The sequence below is a fragment of the Chrysemys picta genome, chromosome 5 (genome assembly GCF_011386835.1).
Source record: "Chrysemys picta bellii isolate R12L10 chromosome 5, ASM1138683v2, whole genome shotgun sequence".
Classification (NCBI taxonomy): Eukaryota; Metazoa; Chordata; order Testudines; family Emydidae; genus Chrysemys; species Chrysemys picta.
In genome coordinates, this window is record NC_088795.1 from 141,781,125 (window position 1) to 141,804,579 (window position 23,455).

At 52.1% G+C, this 23,455-nt stretch overlaps 1 protein-coding gene across 6 annotated transcripts; it reads right to left on the reverse strand.

Moving 5' to 3' along the window:
- Positions 1-249: 249 nt before the first annotated feature.
- On the reverse strand, positions 250-23,249 carry LOC101935941 (AUP1 lipid droplet regulating VLDL assembly factor). Of its 6 annotated transcripts, none has more exons than XM_065598378.1 (12): positions 23,056-23,249; positions 22,674-22,811; positions 18,573-18,723; positions 15,780-15,967; positions 15,618-15,690; positions 12,592-12,665; positions 11,368-11,434; positions 8,511-8,616; positions 8,000-8,155; positions 7,648-7,811; positions 7,125-7,213; positions 250-710 (listed from the first exon to the last, which is right to left on the reverse strand). In XM_065598378.1, the coding sequence occupies exons 1-12, from the start codon at positions 23,100-23,102 to the stop codon at positions 662-664; spliced, it is 1,302 nt and encodes a 433-aa protein (XP_065454450.1). In that variant the 5' UTR covers positions 23,103-23,249; the 3' UTR covers positions 250-661. The 6 variants fall into 6 exon arrangements, with proteins under 6 accessions (XP_065454450.1, XP_065454449.1, XP_065454451.1 ...); XM_065598377.1 differs by having other exon boundaries at positions 22,668-22,811; positions 23,056-23,242; XM_065598379.1 differs by lacking the exon at positions 11,368-11,434 and having other exon boundaries at positions 12,597-12,665; positions 22,668-22,811; positions 23,056-23,242.
- Positions 23,250-23,455: the final 206 nt, after the last annotated feature.

Genomic DNA, 23,455 nt, shown 5'->3' on the forward strand with positions numbered 1-23,455 from the left:
GCCACCACTCTGGGAAGGCCAGAGGACTGAGAACAGGGATAGACACACTCGAAATAACTGGGGCCTACAGCCATCAGTGCTAAGGGGCCTGCAGTTCTCCAGGGTCAAGCCCGGGCAGCTTCAGGACCAGAACACTGGGCCCCATTGGTTAAAGCTTGGCCTGGAAGAGGAGCCCCTCTCCCCCCGCCTCCCCAGAGAGGTCAAAAGGCTCCCCCTGCCCCCCAGTGATCTCAAGCCCTGGGACCTGGCTGTAAGAGAGTCAGATTTATTTTTTGTAGCTGAGAAGAAACCCCCTTCAGCCAGTTTAACACAACAGCCCAAGTGGAGAAGGCTGGGCCAGGCTGGTGCTGAGTCCAGTCCGCCATGGGGGTGGGGGCAGGGCAGCCCGGTTTCAGCTGTCCAACCCTGTCTGGCTAGCCGGAGGCAGGTCGGGTGTGATGCGGGGATACACAGGCACTTACTGCCCCACCGTGGCCAGCTGGGCACTGCCTGCCTGGGCTGGCTCACGCCGCGAAGGCCCCGCTGCATCTCAAGCGTGCTGGTTCGGAGGCTTTGGGATCCCACTGCAGTGCTGTGAATCATGCAAAACGGCCATGCTGAAGTCACGCTCCCAACGGGCCTGAGCCCTGCGCACGCCACAGGCAGGAGGGTGAGGGGCACCTCAGTGGCTCCCATCACCCCGCGGCGTCCCATATTTCTCCGTGTATCTCCTGTGGGGCAGGAAGAGTCCATTAGTCAGGCAGCAGAGGAGTGTGGGGAGGGAATGGATCGCCCCCACGTTGGCAGCTCGAGTGGCCTACTAGGCACATCAGGAACGGAAGCCAGGACTCCTGGGTTCTATTCAGATGGCATCAAACTGGGAGGAGCTGCCTCCCCAGCAAGAGCCCAGAGGACCTGTGTTCAGACAGAGGCAGAAACCACCAGACTCGGCCTGGGGGAATAACCCAGCACCATGTAACGGAGGGAGGGGGCAGTGCTCCCTCCACGCTCGCACCCCCTACACTCTGCTCTGGGACCCCGGCTCATCGGCTCTGACCTTCTGTAGAGCACAGGCCCCCATTACTCCGCCTCTGCCCCATCACTTGCCTCTGACTAAAGCGCAGAGACCAGGCACTTCCCCTGCAGCACCATGGTTCCTCGAGATGCAGCCACGACCCTCCTGCTGCCCCCTCGCAATCCAAAGTCCAGCTGACGGAGGACTGCGAGAGCAGGAACAGGTCATGAGGGACCACTCCCTGCGGGGTAAGTAACTGCTCTCTGCTTTTCGGGTCCGTGTCAGCGTGGATCCCTCTGCGGGTGGCTGGCAAGCAGCATCCTCCCTGCACGATGAGGGGGAGCCAGTCGAACAGACGGCAGCTCTGCTCTCCTGAGCTTGGCACGTGGCCGGCTGCCTTAGCAAGCGCAATGTTTAACCCAAGTCCGTAAGTTACTCCACATAGCTGCCTTGCAGCTCTCAGAGTGCAGCAGTCCGGGAGCAGGCAGGTGCTGCTGCCCGAGCCCTGGTGACGTGCGCCTGGCCATCTGGAGGGAGAGTCTCCCTAGGGGGCTGAAGCAGGTGGCTGTGCATGGTGGGCTCCACTTGGAGATGCTCTGTGATATGGCCACAAAGAGGCAGCCTGAAAGGCCTGAGCTGTTGGGTAACAGAGCAGAGCTCTGGCAATGTGCAAAGCCTGCAGACAGCGGGTCGGTAACGGCCTGGTTAGGTGGAATTCTGAGACCACCATAGGGTGGAACCTGGGGCACAGTTTCAGCACCACCATGTCCCTATGGAAGGACGTGGAAGGGCTTGGCGCTTGCTGACCTTCCAAGCTGAGGCAATGGCCAGACCATCTTGGTAGTCAGGTGGCGGATGGTTAATTCCTAGGCAAAATGTTACGGGTTATTGTGATGTCTTAAAAAAAAAAAAAAAAAAAAAAAGTGAAAGTTCCTTTTTTTGTTTTAAACACTACTGAGCTTATAATTAAGGTAAATTTTTGGGCCCCATAATCAGAAACGGTCCCACGTGAGTCAGGTCTCTGGCAGGCAGGAAAGCATGAAGGAGGCCCCTGGAGGAATTCTGATGCCGTAGGGTGGGAGAAGTCAGAATACGACTGGACCACGGTGTGACACACAGATATTGCAGCAAGGTGAGAGGTAAAGCAGAATACGGCACAAGAGCGTCCGCTGGGTCAACATGACAGGGAGTTGCCCATTTGGAGAATTTCTTCCATTTCGAGGAATAAGCTTTCCTGGTGGAAGGTTTCTTGTTTTGCATAAAAATATCCTGGCAGCAACTGCATCCTGAAAGTTCAGTAGGGCTCGGCCAGCCAGCGTCCAGGCCCTCTCAGTGCATCTCTGATCTTGGTTCTGAGCTATTACACTGGTACAAGCCGGGAGGAATATTAGGGGAGGGGAGGACGCTGCCCCTGGACATCTGTAACAGGTCAGAGCCAAAACTCTCCTGGCCAGGGGCCATCGGGATGATTACAGCCATGTCCGGTCTATCTTGTGTCAGGGGAAAAAGGCATCCAGCAGGGAACCTGGGCTCAGGCCTTCCCTGGAGCAGAAGTTCAGACCCTTGGTGGTGTGCTCTGTGGCCAAGAAGTGTATGGTGGGCATCTAGGATGGACTTCTGCAGTGACCACTTGTGGCTGGCCCCCTGGTCTGCTCAGGAAGTCAGCCAGGTTGTTGCCGACCCCTGGAAGGGGGACAGCCAGTGGGATCGGCCCATGTTGATGGTACTATTCCTAGAGCTTGATGGCTTCCGGGACGATCGAGCGCTGCCCAGATGTGCTGGCAGGATTTGCATGGTGGAGTTTGGAAGAACAGGCAGGAACGCTACATAGGCCCTCAGCTCCAGGACAGTCCTGGGTAGGTTCAGCTCACAATGAGACCATGTGCCTTGCATCTGCAGGCACCGCAGTGTGTCCCTGACGCATCCATAATAAGAGTTGTCAGGGAGTGGCCAGAGAACGCCACCCCTTTTCTCACGCTCCCCAGGTCTAGCCGCCAGGCAGGCTCTCCCAGGATCTGAGGGACTGTGACCCATTCGTTCATGATGTCTGGATGGGGAATACATGGACCTCAGGCACAGCTGTGACGGCCATAGGGTGAGTCTGGCAAGTGGCATCACATATGCTCATGTCGGCGCGTGGCCTGAGAGTCCCAGACACACGTGCACTGTCGGTCTTGCCCGTAGATCATTTACCTCTGACAGAAGAAACTGGAATCCATCCTCCAGCAGGTTGGCCCTGGCTGATCTGGAATCAGTCCGAGCTCCTGTGAACTCTATTGTCTGCAACAGTGAGAGATTTTTCTTTAATTCACAAGGAGTCCTAGTTGCGCGAACAGGGAAAGGTCGTATTGTAAGGCTGTTCCTGTCTCCTGCTGGGATCTGCCTGTGACCAGCCAGTTGTCCAGGTATGGACAGAAATGGATTCCCTGGCTTCTGACATGGGCTGCCTCTACAGCAAGACCTTTGGCGCACACTCAGCACCGGAGAGTCTGAAGGGCAGAACCCTGCACTGATAATGGTTGGGCCCCACTGTGAATCTGAGGTACTTCCTGTGGGCTGGGTACACACCCTGCAAATCAAGCGCTATGAACCAGTCTTGAGCTTGGAGAGAGGTGATGATGGAGGCAGGTGTTACCCATCCTGACCCTAAGACAGTGAATGTGTTCGGTCAGCGTCCTCAGGTCTAGGATTGGAAGATGACCTGACCTCCCTTCTCCTTTGGAGTGAGGAAATACCAATAGAAGCCTCTTCCCCCAATCTCTGTTGGAACCTTTGCCATGGCTTCTAGATGTAGCAACAAGGCTTCTTCCGCTTGTCGCAGGCTCTCATGGAAGATGGATGGGTGGCCCCAGGCAAAGATTTGTAACATCCGTTTATCTGACGTGATGGCAGACGATGCCAGGTGGGGTGGGGCTAGGTGGCTTCTGAAGGTTGTGTTCTCCAGTGCAGCTCTCGACTGTCTTGTCGATCCGTTGACGTGTGGCGGAGCGGGTGTGCTGCCGAGGAAAAGGAAGGTTGGTGCCCATGTTGTATCTTAGCAGCTTCTTGGCATGACATTCTGACTGTAGGGGATGGCAGGACAGTGAGTGCTGCTGAGGCTGGGGATGCAATGGCCTGTTGAATGGAGGGGTGCAAGTCCCCAGAGTGCAAGGTGGCTTTTGAGCCCTTCAGTGAGTGCAGAGGGCTGCCCCCTTCTCGCTCAGCAGCCTGGAGCCTTCACAGGGTACATCCTCTATCACAGCCCGGAGCCACGGTGCACTGTCTATGGCCACCGTGGTGCCCAACGACCTGGCCATGGTCTCAGAAGCATTGCCACCAGCTGCTTTACATCCTTGAGTTCTGCTCTGCTGTCATGAGGGTGTCGCCCTGTCCCACGTCAGGAAGTTGTACTTGGCCAGCAGGGCCTGACAGTTAGCCACGCGCAGCTGCAGCGAAGCTGGAGTATGAATTCTTCCCAAGCAGGTCGAGACATCTGGGGTCCTTGTGCTTTAGCTCAACCTCAACGTCTCTTCCTAGCAAATACGACAAAGGAGGCTGGGTCAGCTGAGTGTACAAGAACTCAAATCCCACGGAGGCCGGTACCTGGGACTGCTTGTCAATCACTTCCCCATTCGCTTCCCTGTGGCCACAGCCCATTAGCAGGGTCCAGCAGTCCCTCCTGTTGGCTAGGAGGCTGATCCTGCCAGACCAGAAGCCAACAGGGGGTCAAACAGCTTGTGAGATTTCTCCAACATGCCGAGGGTCCCAGCAACACTCGCAAGGAGCTCCCGGAACAATTGAAAGTCATCCAGTGCCGGCAGCAGAGCTGAAGACATTGGTGATAACAGGAGAGATCATCAGTGCTGAGAGGGGGCGTCATGTGTTCATGTGTCAATGACCTGCTTTTGGGGGCGGGGGGGGGGGCAGGAGGCGAGAGAGAGAGATCTCCTTTTCCTCGAGGGTGGAGACTGGCTTCTCCATGCAGGCCACGGTGGGCCGCAGCATCCCACAGGGCCAAAACAACACGTCACAGGGGGACAATCGACTCTCTGGGTGGCTCAGGTGCTTCTCCAGAGCCAGGCTCCGTGCTAGCAGGACTCCATCTCCCCAGCCCTCGATCTCGCATGGGGCTTGGAGGACTTGGAGGCTGTGCAGTCTGTCCTTATGGGAGGACAACCAGCTCCTTCTTCATTTCTGCCTCGCTGCTCAGAGTAGCCCCTCTTGGTCCCTGACGTTGACCCCACCGGTGCTGGTGCCAGCTTTGACATGGACGCCGAGGCTGGCTTAATGCCAGTGTCTTGACGGATCCTTCCTCAGTGCTGAGTTCTCAGTACTCACTGCCTGAGTCTGCCCAAGACGGTGCTGCTGCAGCTTGTTTCCCGGGGCTCTGACAAGACCTTCCTGGACTGTTCCAGAAGGTGGAGTTTCAGCCTTGCGTCTCACACCTCTCAGTCTGGCAGAGAAGGCCAAGCACAGTGAATACGCAATTCCCCCAGGTAAGAGACACCCACGGCGTCCATTCTTCAGGGGATGGAGTCCAGTGCAGGATGGACCGGGCTGGAAGCCCACAGGGCAGAGTCTGACCACTGGAATTCAGTCCCAATGGTGGGATCCGTTCATGGCTGACAACCAGTCGATCAGAAGCGATTCTGAGGACTTTGGAAATTTTGATAAAGTTTAGCCTGAGCTGAGAACTCCAGGTTGCATTTCAGTGCCATGGGCAGTCCAGCTGCTCCACCCTTCATGCATTGTATGGGAGAGCGAGGCAGCAGAGGGCTCGTGCCAGCCGGGCAGACGCCGCTATTCTGAAAAGCCTCCAGTCTGTTGTGCATGAGGCGCATGCTCACCCACAGCGGGATCCACGCTGACACACACTGAAGAACTAGTGTGTTCCAGAAAGGCAGACCCAGACTACCCCAAGGTCAGTCCTCTTCAGAAACTCGGGCTCTTTGGCCTGCCTATGTGGAATCCCCAGTCAGGGACCCCTCCCCGCCGCCCCCACGAGCCTGGCTTTGTAACCCCAGTACTCCAAGGGGACAGAAGGCAGAGGTTCACGTCAGCCCAGGTCACACTGCACTCTAGCTCTGCAAGCAAAACAACGCGGTCATTAGCCCTGGGTGCTCTGACGAGAGTGCTAGGATACATGCTCTAAAAGAACTGGAGAAGCCCCGTTGTATCAATGAGTCAGATTCTCCACAGGGAAAGCCTCTCCCCTCAGCTCTATCTGCACCTGCTTTCCCTCATCCCTGAGATGGAGAATCCACCACAGCCACTGGGAGTCTGTTCCAACGGTTAATTACCAGTTCTAATTGGACAGGTCTGGCTTTGACTTCCAGGGTGGGTCTTGTTCTACCTCTCTTTGCTAGATTAAAGAGCCTTTAGTCCCCAGGATTTCCTCTCAGTGAAATCAAGTCACCTCTCAGTCTCCTTTTCCCTCAGCTAAACAGAATGAGCCTGTAAGTCTCCGGCTGCCGGGCATTTTCTCCACCCGCCAACCGTTTCCCTGGCTCCTTTCTGTATCCTCTCCAGTTTTCCAACACCCTAAGTTAAAATGTGCCCCGGAGCTGGGGTGGCGTTTCAGCACTGGCTGCACCAGTGCTGCGTAGACAGGAGAATCCCCACTCTACTCCTATGCACACGCCTGGCTCCCCAGGACCTCATCAGCCTGTTCTGCCACACGCCGGGTGCTAAGTTTCTAATGAGAATGTTGTGCAGGCACATAACAGGTGCGCAGTTACCTTTATCAACCACACTCACAATACCAAAGGATTAAACCCGGCTTGACAAGCCCCATTTGCCATAAAGCCACATGGACTGGCATTAATTATGTGCCTATCCTTTAATTTACTGATTGAATACAGCAGGGAGAGGACAGCCCTATGTCCAGCCCAGGGAGACGGCCCCAGGCTCCGGGGTGCTGACAAACTGGTGAGAGCTGCCCCAGAACCACGAAGAGGGTCTCACGCTGGAAAAGGAGCCAAATCCAGCCACGTTTCCGTAGCCACCATCCTGTGCTGGGAGGCAGGGTTCTGCTGGGCACCAGCACCCTTGCCCGGAGCTGGGCAGAGCATAGATACAGACCCAGGAATGCCGACCACCCTTGCTGTGACCATGGCAGAGGCAGGGGTCCTGAGACACAGAAGGGACTCACCTCCTGGCGTAGGCATACAGCACATGTTTCCGCTCCTGCAGGGACAAATGCCTCTCCACAGGGGACTTCGCAAAGAGCTTCACAGCGGGCTGGGGGAAGAGAGCATTCAGGGAGCAGCCACACTGCATGGCCAGGCAAGCTGCCAAGTAGCCCAGCACCCACCCCTCCCCACGCACCTTACCATGACCTCAGCACCCGTGCTTCTCACGGAGAGCATCAGTACTAGAGGCCGCAGAAGTCTCCAGTCCCATCAGCATCACAGGCCGGAGCTTGGGTGGTCACAGCTGAACCAGCCCATGGTGCCCAGCTCCCCACACTGCCAGGGCATGAGTTGGGTCTAGCGAGGGAGAGGAGCTCATCACCCCCGTTCCTGGCCCTGACTTGTCTCCTTCTTTGCAGTCCCAGCTCTCTCAAACCCGCTACCAGCTCTTGGGGGCAAGCCCCAGCGCAGCCCTGAGAGCGCCTGTGGGCCAGCGGGTTCAGCCTCCCCAGGTCCCCCTCTCGACGTCCCACCAGCAGGCACCTTGGAGGAGGATGAAGCTGCAGGGCACTGAGGGCTGGAGGCCGCTGGAGTCTGGGACGTTGACGGAGCAAGCAGGCCAGGCTCCGGATCCTTGTCCTCAGGGAGGAGGGGCACCTGGCCCTCCAGGAGGTTGGCGATGGTAGTGTCCACGCAGTTGGTCTGGGCTGTGGGGACACAGGGGCTCGGTTAGAGGGGGAGCTGCTGCTGAAGCTAAGGGACCTGTGCAGGGGTTCTCCATGTCCCAACGAGCCCCATAGCACAACAGTCCCCAGGCCTCCACGCCGGGTGTTGAAGGGCAGCAGCCAGCCTCTGCCCCACAGGGTCCGCACGAAGGTCCCAGGTATGCGCTTACCCAGGTCTCTCCTGATGGTTCCCAGAGACACATGTGGGAGCACCTCCTTGACCCGCTGGACCATCTCCGTGATCCGCACATCCTCGGGAGCAAGAGGCCCGACACCAGCCAGGCTGGGAGATGCCCTGGGCCTGGCAACCAAGGACTGGCTTGAGGCTGCAGGAGTAAGAACAGAAGCATGAACGGGCAGCCCAGGGGAGAGTGCAAGGCCCAAGCTAGCCTGGCCAGGGGAGCGATGACCCGCTGGCATCTCTAGCTTCTACAGGCTCTATAAGGGGACCCCCCACCTCACCAGGTCTGCCCTTATCCCAATCTGGAGCAGGCAGGCTGGGGTAACGCCCTTTCCCAGGAGTGCCTCCTGCTTCCCCAGGGAGGGGGCTGGCACTGGAGGAGCACGTCCTTTTCCCTCCCCCAGCAGATCAGGGCAGCCACCAAGGCAGAGAGCGGGCAGTAGGAGGGGCTCTGCCGGAGCCCAGGCACGTGCTCCGCAGCAGGGAGGGCAGACACATACCTGGGGCAAAGAGGTGAGGCGGGGTGTGTCTCAGCCTCTTCATATGCTCAGCTTTATCCGCTGCGGTGAGTCGCGTAGAAACCACGCCCAGCTCCACGGCCAAGAGCTACAGAAAACACACAGGAGAGAGTCAGCACAGTCATGCCCAGGGCAACAAGATCCAAGCACCACAATGCACCTGTGCGCCCAGGTGTAAGGTCTGAGGCCTTTTTCTGCCGCCACATTAAGACAGGAGCAAAGAAGCAGAAAGTCACATGCTCCCATTCCATCTAAATTACATTACAACAATGAATTTTGGGGCAGTTAAAGCGGCGGCGTTCCTGTCCTAACAGCACCATCACCACCAGATAAAGAAACAGATCTTAAGATGTTTAAAGAAAATGATGCATTCTGTCTGGCAAAGAATCACTTAACAGCTGTGATTGTGAAATCCCTACTTCTTTATTGTTATGCCTTTATGGTCCCCACTTCTCTATTGTTTATCTCTAATGTCTCTGTCCGGTTCTTTGTTTCTGTCTGTCTGACTAATTTTGCAAGATTTAAATCAACTAAGGTGGTGGTGTATGATTGGTTAAACAATTGTTTCACAATATGTTAGGATTGGTCAAAGAATTATTTTGTAGTACTTTAGTTTAAAATGATTGGTTAAGGCAGAGGTGGGCAGCTTATGGCCCGCGGGCCACATCTGGCCCGGCCCCTGAGCTCCTGGCTGGGACGCTAGCCCCCAGGTCCTCCCCTGCTGTTCCCCCTCCCCCGCAGCCTCAGCTCACTGTGCCACCCGGGCGGCCCAGCTGCAGAGCCGCAGCCTGACCCGGTGCTGTGCGGTGGCATGGCTGGCTCCCGCCACAGCTGCGCCGCCAGCCACCAGCGCTCCAGGCAGCGCGGTAAGGGGGCAGCGGGGGTTGGATAGAGGGCAGAGGAATTCGGGGTGTTGGTCAGGGGACGGAGGTATGATAGGGGTCGGGGCGGTCAAAGGGCAGGGAACGGGGGGGGGGGATTGAATGGGTGCAGGGGTCCTGGGGGGCAGTCAGAAAGGAGGGGGGTTGGATGGGGCAGCGGGGGGCAGGGGTTCCGAGGGCGGTCAGGGAGAAGGGGTGGTTGGCTGGTGCAGGGTTCCTGGGGGGGAGGAGCATTCAGGAATGAGAGATGGGGTTGGGTGGGGTTCCGGGGGCGGTCAGGGGGGGTTAGATGGGGCAGGGGTCCCGGGGCAGCTGTCGGGGGGCAAGAAACGGGGGGGGAAGGGGAGAAATAGGGGGCAGGGACCAGGCCACACCTGGCTGCTTGGGGAGGCACAGCCTCCCCTAACCGGCCCTCCATACAATTTCCGAAACCCGATGCGGCCCTCAGGCCAAAAAGTTTGCCCACCCCTGGGTTAAGGTGTAGCTAACCAGGACTCAAGTTTAACTAACTGGGGTCCAAACAGAAATTCTTTGGAACCTAATTCAGATACAGCCCAAGATCAGAGTTGCCAGACCTCCACATCCTGCCAACTATCTTATGCAGAAGCTGGAGTCCCTGGACCAGTGGTTCTCAACCTTTCCAGACTACTGTACCCCTTTCAGGAGTCCAATTTGTCTTGCGTACCCCTAAGTTTCACCTCACTTAAAAACTACTTGCCTACAAAATCAGACATTAAAATAAGAAAGTGTCACAGCCCACTGACAGGTTTCAGAGTGGTAGCCATGTTAGTCTGTATCAGCAAAAAGAACGAGGAGTCCTTGTGGCACCTTAGAGACTAACACATTTATTTGGGCACAAGCTTTCATGGGCTATAACCCACTTCAGTTTTTAGCCCACGAAAACTTATGCCCAAATAAATGCGTTAGTCTCTAAGGTGCCACAAGGATTCCTCGTTCTTTTCACAGCACACTATTACTGAAAAATTGCTGACTCGTTTTTTCTGTATGAAATTTTAGTTTGTATTGACTTTGCCAGTGCTTTTATGGAAGCCTGTTGTAAAACTCGGCAAATATCTAGATGAGTTGATATATCCCCTAGAAGACCTGTACCCCTAGTTGAGAACCACTGCCCTGGACAACCTGATCCTGACTGGCCACCAGGAAAAGTTTGCATGCCTTATTGGGAGCGGTGAGCATTGTATGCTTAGCACGTGTATTCTCGTTTGGTAACTGTTAATAAATAGAGTTTAAGGATATTACTATATTACTGTGTAAGGAGCTTTTTGCTGGTAAAAAGCCCTGCAAACCTGCAGAAGAGTATGCCCTGAGCCCTAGGAATTGGGAAAGGGTAGGTGCCTTTCATCCGGAGCTGTAGGAACTGGGAAAGGGTGTGGATGCCTAAATTAACCGGGTTATGCCTTGAGCCCACAGAAGGGTAAAGGTAGGGTGTCCTAGAGTGCGCAGGTAACAGGGAGAGTGCCACAAATAGTGGCACTCTGTTGGCTATTCGTGCCAGACAGCACCACTCTGCATTTGACAGATTCTCAGAAATCCTTACTACCTCCCTAGCAGTGTCACGTGCTAGCTCTCCCTGTGCTCTGGGATGGAGGTGACCTGGTCTTCCCCAGTGTCAGCACACTAAGCTCTGAGCTTTGCTTTTCCCTCGGCTGTGGTAAGTTCCATTTCTATACCCTCGTTCCCATTAGCCAGCCTGCCTGTGTGCACGGAGCTGTGGAGGGGCAAATATAGCAGGCCATGAGGGATATGACAAATTGGGGGGTAACAAATATGGGCGCAGGGATACCCCCTCCATCCAGACACACACCCTGGCCCCTCCCTGGAGACGCTCTCTGCCCCAACACAGACACTGCTCACACCTACCGATCCAGCCCCAAGCCTCCTCTAGGACACCCTGCAACTGCAGCAGCCCCAACTCTCCCTCCCTCAGCCCCTCCTACCTCCTGAACTCGGAGCCCAAACTCCTCATTCGGCTCATCAGCTTGTCTGAAGACAGGCGGCATCCACCTGATGGGAGACAACAGCACTGGGCTGACTGCTCCTGGCATGGCTGAGAGCCTGGGCACCAGGGCCCTCCCGAGTCCACCCGAGCCCCTTGCCCCAGCAACAGGGCCAAGCCCCAGGGGTAGCAACGCGAACGAGAGGTGTGGCAGAGGAGGGAGGTGGATTGGGAGGGGGGGTTACCGGGGAGGAATTGAACCCATTTGATTTAGACTCTTTGTTAACGGTCAGGAAAAGGGGTGTCAGTGGGCTGTTCATGTGGTTCCCAGAGGAGGAGCTGCTGCCCCAGTGAGGCAGCGAGAACACAGAGGCACAAGGGTCAGACACAAGGTGTGGGCAGGAAAACTGCTATGTGCGCCACAGCCTGGGGGAAAAGGACACAGTCTGTCCCCAGGTTCCCTGCTGGGAGGGACTCAACGCGGACCCTTTCCCCGGCCCAGCGAAGGCCCACTGACGGGAAGGAGAGCTCCCCCACAGATCCAGCTCTCCTCCTCTCTGGCGGATTCTCTTTAGCCTGCACTGCCACAATGAGGGAGACGGGGACAGAGGGGAAGAGCCCAGCAAGTGGCCCTGTTCAGGGACTGTGCCCTCAAGACGCTGCGTTTTGGCAAGAGCAGGGGAGATTTTGCTCACTGATACCCCAAACTGAGTTGTATGCTGTAATACGGACATGCTGAGCCGCTCTGCCAGCCGAGGGTGGATGGAGACCGGCTAAGCCCTGGGATTCACTGGGAGAGGGGCCCAGCCTGCATTGCTCAAATGAGCGAAGAAGGGGAGTGTCAGGAGAAGCCTCCCAGCAGGGAGAGGCATCGACTTGAGGGAAAGGCTGAGTCAGCTGCAGGGAACCACCGAAGCACAGAGGAGGCAGGAGCTGACAAGGGAAAGACAGCAGAGAAACGTGGGGAAAAGGACCCGGGGAGACCAAGGCACCCCTCACTGGTACTGGATTCCTCTCCCCCTCTCAGGAACCAGGAGCCCAAAAACAGGCTCCTCCCACACCAGGAACCTGGAGAGGAGAAAAGCAGGGACTCGGCACCCAGCTGGACAGCCTGGGACCCAGGCCCAGGGCCAGCAACTCAGACACTGGCAGCGGCAGGGCCAGGAGTGGGACACAGCAGGGCCCTGCCCCACCCCCCTCCTCAAAGGAGAGCGAGAGATAGTACCTTACTTGATAAACTGTGAAGGGAACAAAGAAGGTCCAGAGCAGCTCTGTGATCCAGGAGGAGTCGGCCACACTCTGGGGAAGAGAGCACAGTGAGAGCCACACACAGCCAGTGAGATGGGGCAACATGGCACTTACAGCACGGACATGCCCAAAGGAAGGAAATGAGAGCACAGCAAAGACCTACCCTGAGGCAAATCCAGGCAGGCTGCTTTCTCACCAGGCAGAACTAAGAGGGACTGAGATGATTGGGGATGTGGATTATGACAAGGAGACATGCACAGGACTAGCACCAACTGACTACATAGCTCCAGGGCTTGCCCCGCTCCTACCATCAGAGCAGACAGGTGTGTCCCCCTCCCCACTCGTAACTGACAGAACCTGCTCTCAAATGAAAGACTGGTAATGGCTTCAGGCCTATGGACCATGAACAATTTTCTGGACTCACAGGAAGGCTCTACTCTCTAGGCCAGAATCATAGTATGGAAGAATGTTGGACTCAATGACATTGCTTGGATCTGTTTTGGGCACTAGGACGCCTATAACACAAACAATTCATAGCTAAGGAGTACTCAGACCAGACAAAACTTGAAGATTTTCCAGACCCGTCAAGACCTTGTGAGAGAAATAGGTTGTATGGGAATTCAGACTTTAAACTTATTTTTATTTCTTAAATGGATTTCACTGAGAGATTTTAAAGTTACTTCTCTATCAAGATGAAACTTTCAAAGATAAAGTGTTTGATTTACGACGTAATTCCTACATATATAGATTATTAAATTGTTGATTGAGAGAATATTAACAAAATTTGACCAAAAGATGTCCAACTTATTTTTAATGTTGTTAATGGATGAATGCTGAGTGGCTGGTTGTTACTAGGACTCTTCAGAGACTTTTATAGGATTTTTTGGTCAAATTTTCCATGCACTGGCGACAATGTCATCTCAAGACTTTTTCATTCCCACTAAGACCATGTCATCTTCCTCACCAAGTGGTCCCATGTTGATATTTTGGAGGATCAGATTTACAGTCTCTGTGGTACGCAAATCACCGAATATTGTGACTTATGTCACATCAATCAAGAGGCCACACTAGCCAGAGACAAGCCTCTCCCCGCACTCAAAGGAGACCCCCACTAGCAAGAAGCGATGTGCCAGCAGCATCTGTCTGGCTCAGGGACTGCTGCTCATTACCTTTAGAATTTCCTTTTTCTCTTTGGTTTGTATTAAATGGGAGGTGTCCCAACCTTTACATTCCCTAATTTTAAGCTGTCAAAGGGTGTCTGAGAGTCCACTGGGGGACACCACAATGGTCCTCAGTTTTAAAGTCTCAGACACCCATCAAAATGTGTCCTACATTCTGTGTTTAGAAGCCCTAAAAAAATTACTGCCAGGTGTAACTTTTGGCTGATAAGACTGGTCAAACTTCCGCTCGTCAGAGTTTTGCTGGAATCTGTTATAAACTCTCTGCTGGAGGGTGGGTTAGGAGGGGCTTAGGACTGCAACACGAGAACTGAAAGCCAAGGAAGTAGCTTTGTAATTGGCTCTGAAACTGTGGTTTAAACAGTCGATAATTTGGTTTCAGTGTTAAAACATTTAACACTCCCAAATCATAAACTGGATTAACTGGTAACATTCCTTAGTTGGGGTTTATGAACAAATGGACAACTTGCTCCTCAGATCCCTTCTTAGGCTTTATAAAGGTGGATTATTTGTTGAATTAATCTGGTGATGTAATTGCAATCCTGCATTGAAAGGACCTGGTTGATTTGATAGTTATATTGTTGTTTAATTTGTGATTTAGTTTAGCAATATTAACAGAAGCTTAGCTGATATTTTCTGGATTTTGTTCAACAGTTTTAATAACATTTATGAAACTGACAGAGCACCGTAGGTCCAGACCTTTTGAGGACTGCATGGATAACGGCTGGTCAATTTTAGTCCCTAAGCAGCTCCCCTCAATTAGCCTTTGGTCCTCACAGCCTGGCACTGTGTGGCTAGAACTCCTGGAACTTTCCTTGGTTATCCTGACAGTCAGTGACAACTCCTGGATGAAAGAGACTTATGTAGGGTGGGCTAGGGTGGGGGGCTTTTGTCTATTATTTCTTGGCATCTGTCCCGTTGCTTTCCTTATTTTCTGCTCTAAGTTGTGGGTCTAATGGGTGTCAGGGCAGCCAAGATGCTCTGACAACACACTTTCCAGATGCGGTCCCTGCCTGCTTAGTAGGCCTCATCTGACCCTGCTGCTGAGAGAGGGAACCTGCAATTGTGAGACTAACCCAGGCCCCAGTTTTCAGCCTGAGCAAATATCCACGGAGAAGGGTGTCCTTGCTTGCCCAAGAGAGGGTGCTCGCTCTGGCTCCACGTGACAGCTGTATAACCACCCATCCACCTCTGGCCATTACAGAGTAACTCCTTTCCCTCACCCCACCATTTTATCGCTGCCTCTATCTGTTAAATCAGTTTCTCTCTCCTCAAGCCCCAAGTCACAGCTTTAAGGGAGCTGAAAACGTTATGGCTGCAACCCATTTAATGGTGTCACTGTCAACATATTAACACTAGCATCCGAGAGGAGAAATGGGCTATGCTTCATGTGCGAGCCTAGGCAGACCTGAACTCAGCCCCGCGTGCCTGGGGGCGAGTCACGTAGTCCCTCAGGGGATAATCGCACTTCCTGATCTCGTGGGGTACTGTGAGAATAAGCGTGTTAAAATTGGTGGGGTGCTGAGATACTAGTGATGGGACCCAGAGAGGAGCCTTGCCTAGGCAGGTTGATAGATCACAAACGTACCAATATTGCCATCAGAACTTAAGAGATGTGTGAAAGGCAAAGCCGATGTCAGTGAAATTCCCTGTGAGGAAGCAGAACGCCTGCCTCACATGGCCACTGAGAAGTTTGACACGGAGGGAAAGAACCCAAAGCACAGGGCGCAAAGTAACGGCAATGGTAACCCTCTAGCACGACCCCCCTAAGCTGTACGCACCCATTATGGGCTAGGGGCTCTTTGCCCCAAACCTCTAGACTCACCACAGCAATTAAGGGCCTCTGAACTTGCAGAGCCACAGGCTGAATCACATCCAGGATTGAGAACGGCCAGGAGCTGAAAAGGAAACATCCCAGCGATTAACAAGGGCCATAGAGATGGGCCAAGGCAGTCCTGTCCCCAGGAACATCCCCCACCACCACTACCTGAAGCGAAGAAGGCCGACTCGACCATTAGTGGCTGCCTCCTCTGGGAACAGCAGCAGAGGTGGATTCCCCCCATGGGACGAATACACCTTCAGGGAATCCACCAGCTCTGCCCGGCTCCCCACCGCCCCTAGCTCCATGAATCCCCGTGACCAGCAGATGAAACCCGGCGTGCCATTCAGCGCAGGCTGCAAGAGAAGAGCAAGGGCAAATTAGTGACCCCCACCCGGTCTCCCTGCTAAGATTCCAGCCTGCTGGTCCATATGGATCCAGACTGCCCGAGAGCCCTTCCCTCCCCAGACACTGCAGCAGCAGCCGGGTGTCCTCCCAACGGCCCCCAGCTGTGAATGGGAGGAGAGGGGCCTTGGGTACAAGATTTGTCATCCCTCCCCACACCAAGTGTGTGGCCCTTCAGGACTGTGCAAAATACAAGTCCTCTCAGGGGAGAGTGCTTATTAGGGCTATCGATTAATCGCAGTTAACTCACGTGATTCACTAAAAAAATAATTAATTGCAATTAAAAAGATTCATCATGATTAATCGCAGTTTTAATCGCACTATTAAACAATAGAATACCAACTGAAATGTATTTTGGATGTTTTTCTACATTTTCATATATATTGTATTCTGTGTTGTAATTGAAATCGAAGTGTATATTATTTTTTATTACAAATATTAGCAGTGTAAAAATGATAAACAAAAGAAAAAATATTTTTCAATTCACCTCATACTGTAGTGCAATCTCTGTCATCTCTTTGTCATTTGCAAATTTGACCCCATCAGCTCAGGATTAAACAAAGACTGTGAATGGCCAGCCAACTACAAAAGCAGTTTCTCCTCTCTTGGTTTTCACACCTCAACTGCTAGAAGAGGGCCTCATCCTCCCTGATTGAACTGACTTATCTCCAGACTGATTCTGGCCTGCATATTTATACCTGCCTCTGGTAATTTCCACCACATGCGTCTAACGAAGTGGGTATTCACCCATGAAAACTTATGCTCCAATACATCTGTTAGTCTATAAGATGCCACAGGACTCTTTGTTGCTTTTGTCATGAAAGTGCAACTTACAAATGTAGATTTTGTTGTTGTTACATAACTGCACTCAAAAACAAAACAGTGTAAAACTTCAGAGCCTACAAGTCCACTCAGTCCCACTTCTTGTTCAGCCAATTGCTATGACAAACAAGTTTGTTTACGTTTACAGGAGATAATGCTGCCCTCCTCTTATTTACAATGTCACCAGAAAGTGAGAACGGGCATTTGCACAGCACTTTTGTAGCTGGCATTGCAAGGCATTTATGTGCCAGATATGTTAAAAATTGGTATGCCCCTTCATCTTTTGGCCATCATTCCAGGGGATAAGCTTCCATGCTGATGACACTTGTTAAAAAATGTGTTAATTAAATCTGTGACTGAACTCCTGGGGGAAGAATTGCACGTCACCTGCTCTGTTTTTTACCCACATTCCGCCATATATTTCATGTTATAGCAGTCTTGGATGATGACCCAGCATGGTGTTCGTTTTAAGAACACTTTCATTGCAGATTTCACAAAATGCAAATGTGAGATTTCTAAAGATAGCTACAGCATTCGACCCAAGGTTTAAGAATCTGAAGTGCCGTCCAAAATCTGAGAGGGATGAGGTGTGGAGCATGCTTTCAGAAGTCTTAAAAGAGCAACAGTCCAATGCGGAACCTACAGACCCTGAACCACCGAAAAAGAAAATCAACCTCCTGCTGGTGGCATCTGACCCAGATAATGAAAATGAACATGCGTCGGTCTGCACTGATTTGGATTGTTATCGAGGAGAACCGGTCATCGGTATGGACGCATGTCCCCTGGAATAGTGGTTGAAGCATGAAGGCACATAGGAAGCTTTAGCGCATCTGGCACATAAATATCTTGCAACACCGGCTACAACAGTACCATGAGAACACCTGTTCTCACTTTCAGGTGACATTGTAAACACGCAGCGGGCAGCATTATCTCCTGCAAATGTAAACAAATTTGTTTGTCTGAGCGACTGACTGAACAAGAAGTAGGACTGAGTGGACTTGCAGGCTCTAAAATTTTACATGGTTTTATTTCTGAATGCAGTTTTTTTGTTTTGTTTTACATAATTCTACATTTGTAAGCTTAACTTTCATGATAAAGAGACTGCACTACAGTACTTGTATTAGGTGAATTGAAAAATACTTTTTTGTTTTTTTACAGTGCAAATAATTGTAATAAAAATTAAATATAAAGTGAGCACTGTACACTTTGTTTTCTGTCTTGTAATTGAAATCAATATATTTGAAAATGTAGAAAACATCCAAAAATATTTAAATAAAAGGTATTCTATTGTTGTTTAACAATGTTATTATTGGCGATTAATTTTTATAATGGCTTGACAGCGCCAGTGTTTATTATTTCTATTGTCAGCAGACCCTCGTCACACAGCATCGCTCAGTGCTTCCTGGGCAGGTGCAGGCAGCCCTCTGCACCCACAGGAAACAGCCAGCACCCTGGGAAAGCCCCAAACCCAGCTGTGCTTCTGCTCATGTCTATTTAAAGAGCCAGGAAGGGGAGGCAGAGGCTACATGTTTGCTTGGGTGACCCAGTTCTCTGCCCCTCCTTAACTTGAACCAACCAGAACCCAACAGCATAACATACAAGCCTAAAGAGAAGCTCAAGGCTTGTTCAATTATTCATTAATAAAGACAGACCCAGGAGCCTGTCCCCAATCCCTGAACAGGTCACTAAGTGCTTCTCCTAGGAGACGCAGCCCCAGAACCCTGCATGACTCACCGTATTGCACGAGGTCAGTAGGTTGATGACACTGTGGTCGAAGTGCGTCACGTGGTTGGCAATATAAACCCTGACATTGGCATCCCGGAGATGGGGGTCACTTTGCCGTACAAACAGACCCAGCACCGAACACATCACACGCACGATAAACCTAACAACAGGAACAGAGACCCCCAGCCCCATGGTGACCAGAACTGGTTTAGCTGACCAGTGAATAAAGACGAGACTGGCAAGGGCTATACAGACGCTGCGGGATTAGGACTGAAGGGCACCAGAGGTGTGTTATGTGGGGGGACAGGGCGAGTGGGAGGAAGCTCAGGGCTGGGATAGCAGGGGCACCAACCAGCAGAACTGTGTGGGGAGAGCTCAGCACTGGAATCATGAGGGAGTGGCTGCAGGTGCACTTGCTGGCTGCTTGCCTTGCTGCTCTCAGCCCCTGCAGTCTGGCACTTGGGCAAAAGAAACTTTTGTCAGGCTGCATGTGCCATGGGGCTCAGGCCCTAGAGTCACCAGCAAAGGGGCCTCCTTGCTCAGGACTGGGTATGAAGGGCCTGCTAAGCACAAACGGCACCAGGACAGAGCAGCCACAAGGCCAACCTGCACACCTAACAGCAAGCCCCAGCGGGCCAGGGAGAGGCAGCTCCAACTCCATGCAGAGCTGGGGGGCCCCACAGGACCACCTTGCAGACAGGCAGAACATAAGAATGGCCGTACCGGGTCAGACCAAAGGTCCATCTAGCCCAGTATCCTGTCTACCGACAGTGGCCAATGCCAGGTGCCCCAGAGGAAGTGAACCTAACAGGCAATGATCAAGTGATCTCTCTCCTGCCATCCATCTCCATCCTCTGTCAGACAGAGGCTAGGGTCACCATTCCTTACCCATCCTGGCTAATAGCCATTAATGGACTTAACCACCATGAATTTATCCAGTTCTCTTTTAAACCCTGTTATAGTCCTAGCCTTCACAACCTCCTCAGGTAAGGAGTTCCACAAGTTGACTGTGCGCTGCGTGAAGAACTTCCTTGTATTTGTTTTAAACCTGCTGCCTATTAATTTCATTTGATGACCCCTAGTTCTTGTATTATGGGAATAAGTAAATAACTTTTCCTTATCCACTTTCTCCACATCACTCATGATTTTATATACCTCTATCATATCCCCCCTTAGTCTCCTCTTTCCAAGCTGAAAAGTCCTAGCCTCTTCAATCTCGCCTCATATGGGACCCGTTCCAAACCCTTAATCATTTTAGTTGCCCTTTTCTGTACCTTTTCTAGTGCCAGTATATCTTTTTTGAGATGAGGAGACCACATCTGTATGCAGTATTCGAGACGAGGGCATACCATCGATTTATATAAGGGCAATAATATATTCTCAGTCTTATTCTCTAACTCCTTTTTAATGATTCCTAACATCCTGTTTGCTTTTTTGACCGCCTCTGCACACTGCACGAACATCTTCAGAGAACTATCCACGATGACTCCAAGATCTTTTTCCTGACTTGTTGTAGCTAAATTAGCCCCCATCGTATTGTATGTATAATTGGGGTTATTTTTTCCAATGTGCATTACTTTACATTTATCCACATTAAATTTCATTTGCCATTTTGTTGCCCAATCACTTAGTTTTGTGAGATCTTTTTGAAGTTCTTCACAGTCTGCTTTGGACTTAACTATCTTTAGCAGTTTAGTATCATCTGCAAACTTTGCCACCTCACTGTTTACCCCTTTCTCCAGATCATTTATAAATAAGTTGAATAGGATCGGTCCGAGGACTGACCCTTGGGGAACACCACTAGTTACCCATCTCCATTCTGAGAATTTACCATTTATTCCTACCCTTTGTTCCCTGTCTTTTAACCAGTTCTCAATCCATGAAAGGACCTTCCCTTTTATCCCATGGCAGCTTAATTTACATAAGAGCCTTTGGTGAGGGACCTTGTCAAAGACTTTCTGGAAATCTAAGTACACTATGTCCACTGGATCCCCCTTGTCCACATGTTTGTTGACCCCTTCAAAGAATTCTAATAGATTAGTAAGACACGATTTCCCTTTACAGAAACCATGTTGACTATTGCTCAACAGTTTGTGTTTTTCTATGTGTTGGACAATTTTATTCTTAACTATCGTTTTGCCCGGTACAGACGTTAGACTTACCGGTCTGTAATTGCCGGGATCACCTCTAGAGCCCTTTTTAAATATTGGCGTTACATTAGCTAACTTCCAGTCATCAGGTACAGAAGCCGATTTAAAGGACAGGTTACAAACCTTAGTTAAACAGTTCCGCAACTTCACATTTGAGTTCTTTCAGAACTCTTGGGTGAATGCCATCTGGTCCCGGTGACTTGTTAATGTTAAGTTTATCAATTAATTCCAAAACCTCCTCTCGTGACACTTCAATCCGTGACAGTTCCTCAGATTTGTCACCTACAGAAGTCAGCTAAGATTTGGGAATCTTCCTAACATCCTCAGCCGTGAAGACTGAAGCAAAGAATCCATTTAGTTTCTCCGCAATGACTTTATCGTCTTTAAGCGCTCCTTTTGTATCTCGATCATCAAGGGGCCCCACTGGTTGTTTAGCAGGCTTCCTGCTTCTGATGTACTTAAAAAACATTTTGTTATTACCTTTGAAGTTTTTGGCTAGCCGTTCTTCAAACTCCTCTTTGGCTTTTCTTATTACATTTTTGCATTTAATTTGGCAGCGTTTATGCTCCTTTCTATTTGCCTCACTAGGATTTGACTTCCACTTTTTAAAGGAAGTCTTTTTATCTCTCACTGCTTTTTTTACATGGTAGTTAAGCCACGGTGGCTCTTTTTTAGTTCTTTTACCGTGTTTCTTAATTTGGGGTATACATTGAAGTTGGGCCTCTATTATGGTGTCTTTAAAAAGCACCCATGCAGCTTGCAGGGATTTCACTTTAGTCACTGTACCTTTTAACTTCTGTTTAACTAACCCCCTCATTTTTGCATAGTTCCCCCTTTTGAAATTAAATGCCACAGTGTTGGGCTGTTGAGATGGTCTTCCCACCACAGGGATGTTGAACGCTATTGTATTATGGTCACTATTTCCAAGCGGTCCTGCTATAGTTACCTCTTGGACCAGCTCCTGCGCTCCACTCAGGACTAAATCTAGAGTTGCCTCTCCCCTTGTGGGTTCCCGTACCAGCTGCTCCATGAAGCAGTCATTTAAAGTATCGAGAAATTTTATCTCTGCATTTCGTCCTGAAGTGAAATGTTCCCAGGCAATATGGGGATAATTGAAATCCCCCACTATTATTGAGTTCTTAATTTTGATAGCCTCTCTAATTTCCCTTAGCATTTCATCATCACTATCACCGTCCTGGTCAGGTGGTCGATAATAGATCCCTAATGTTATATTCTTATTAGAGCATGAAATTTCTATCCATAGAGATTCTATGGAACATGCGGATTTGCTTAAGATTTTTACTTCATTTGATTGTACATTTTCTTTCACATATATTGCCACTCCCCACCCCGCACGACCTGTTCTGTCCTTCCGATATATTTTGTACCCCGGAATGATTGTGTCCCATTGATTGTCCTCAGTCCACCTGGTTTCTGTGATGCCTATTATATCAATATCCGCCTTTATCACAAGGCACTCTAGTTCACCCATCTTATTATTTAGACTTCTAGCATTTGTGTACAAGCACTTTAAAAACTTGTCACTGTTTATTTGTCTGCCCTTTTCTAATGTATCAGATTCTTTTTTATGTGAATGTTTATCATCTGGTCTGGCCCCTACTTTATCCTCTTCCATCCTCTGCTCCTGACTATAACCTGGAGATTCGCTATCATCAGAAGACTCTGTCCGAGCCACATGCTCCTCTGCAGCAGTCGGCTTTCCCCCATCTCCTAGTTTAAAAACTGCTCTACAACCTTTTTAATGTTTAGTGCCAGCAGTCTGGTTCCACTTTGGTTTAGGTGGAGCCCATCTCTCCTGTATAGGCTCCCCCCAGTCCAGAAGTTTCCCCAGTTCCTAATGAATGTAAACCCCTCCAGAGATGACTATTTGCTGGATTTTGCGGGTGGGAGACTGACAAGAGCCCCAACTCTCCCCCGGCAGCCCCGCACCCACCCTAACCTCCGGAGCAGGCTGTCAGGCAGGGCGCAGCTGACCAGGAAGACGTGGATGCCGATGAAGAGTCGCAGGAGGAGCAGACAGAGCCCCACGGGGGCGTAGAGCAGCAGAGCCAGCAGCAGGAAACCATCGCTGGGAAACCTGACAGGGAAAGAGATCAGGTCAGGCTCCGATAAGAGCCCACGCTGGCGAGGCCAGCGCCCCCCCCCAAGAGCGAGACCCCCCCCGCCGGCCAGGCCAGGCCAGCCCCCCGAGAGCGAGACCCGACCCCCCACCGGCCAGCCCCCCCACCGAGAGCGAGACACCCCCCCCCGCGCCGGCCCGGCCAGGCCAGCCCGCCCCCCCGCGCCCGAGAGCGAGTCCCCCCCCCCGGCCGGGCTCTCACCGGTGCGCGTCGAAGAGCCGCTCAGGACCCGAGGCCGGAGGCTCCATCCCGGTCCCGAGCCGCCGCCTCAGCGAGGCCCAGGACCTGCCGCCATCTTACCCACGGCGGCCGCTCTGCCGCGCGGGGCCGTCTGGGAAAGGGAACCCGCGTCCGGCCTGAACCGCGCTCCCGCCCCGCCCCGCGCGGGACTCCATCTCCCGGCCTGCCCCGCGCGGCGCGCCTCGCTCCCGCCCCGCCCCGCCCCGCGCGGGACTCCATCTCCCGGCGTGCCCCGCGCGGCGCGCCTCGGTCCCGGCCCGCCCCGCGCGGGACTCCATCTCCCGGCCTGCCCCGCGCGGCGCTCCTCGCTCCCGGCCCGCCCCGCGCGGGACTCCATCTCCCGGCCTGCCCCGCGCTCGGC

Bases quoted from the DNA above. Each gene is read 5' to 3' on its own strand.
- LOC101935941 (XM_065598377.1), bottom strand. From the start codon at position 23,102: ATGGAGCCTCCGGCCTCGGGTCCTGAGCGGCTCTTCGACGCGCACCG. The intron at 15,691-15,779 runs GTAGTGGTGGTG...TTTCCTTTTCAG, and splicing joins GTCGGCCTTCTTCGCTTCAG to CTCCTGGCCGTTCTCAATCC. The intron at 12,666-15,617 runs GTGAGTCTAGAG...TCTCTTCCCCAG, and splicing joins AGAGGCCCTTAATTGCTGTG to AGTGTGGCCGACTCCTCCTG.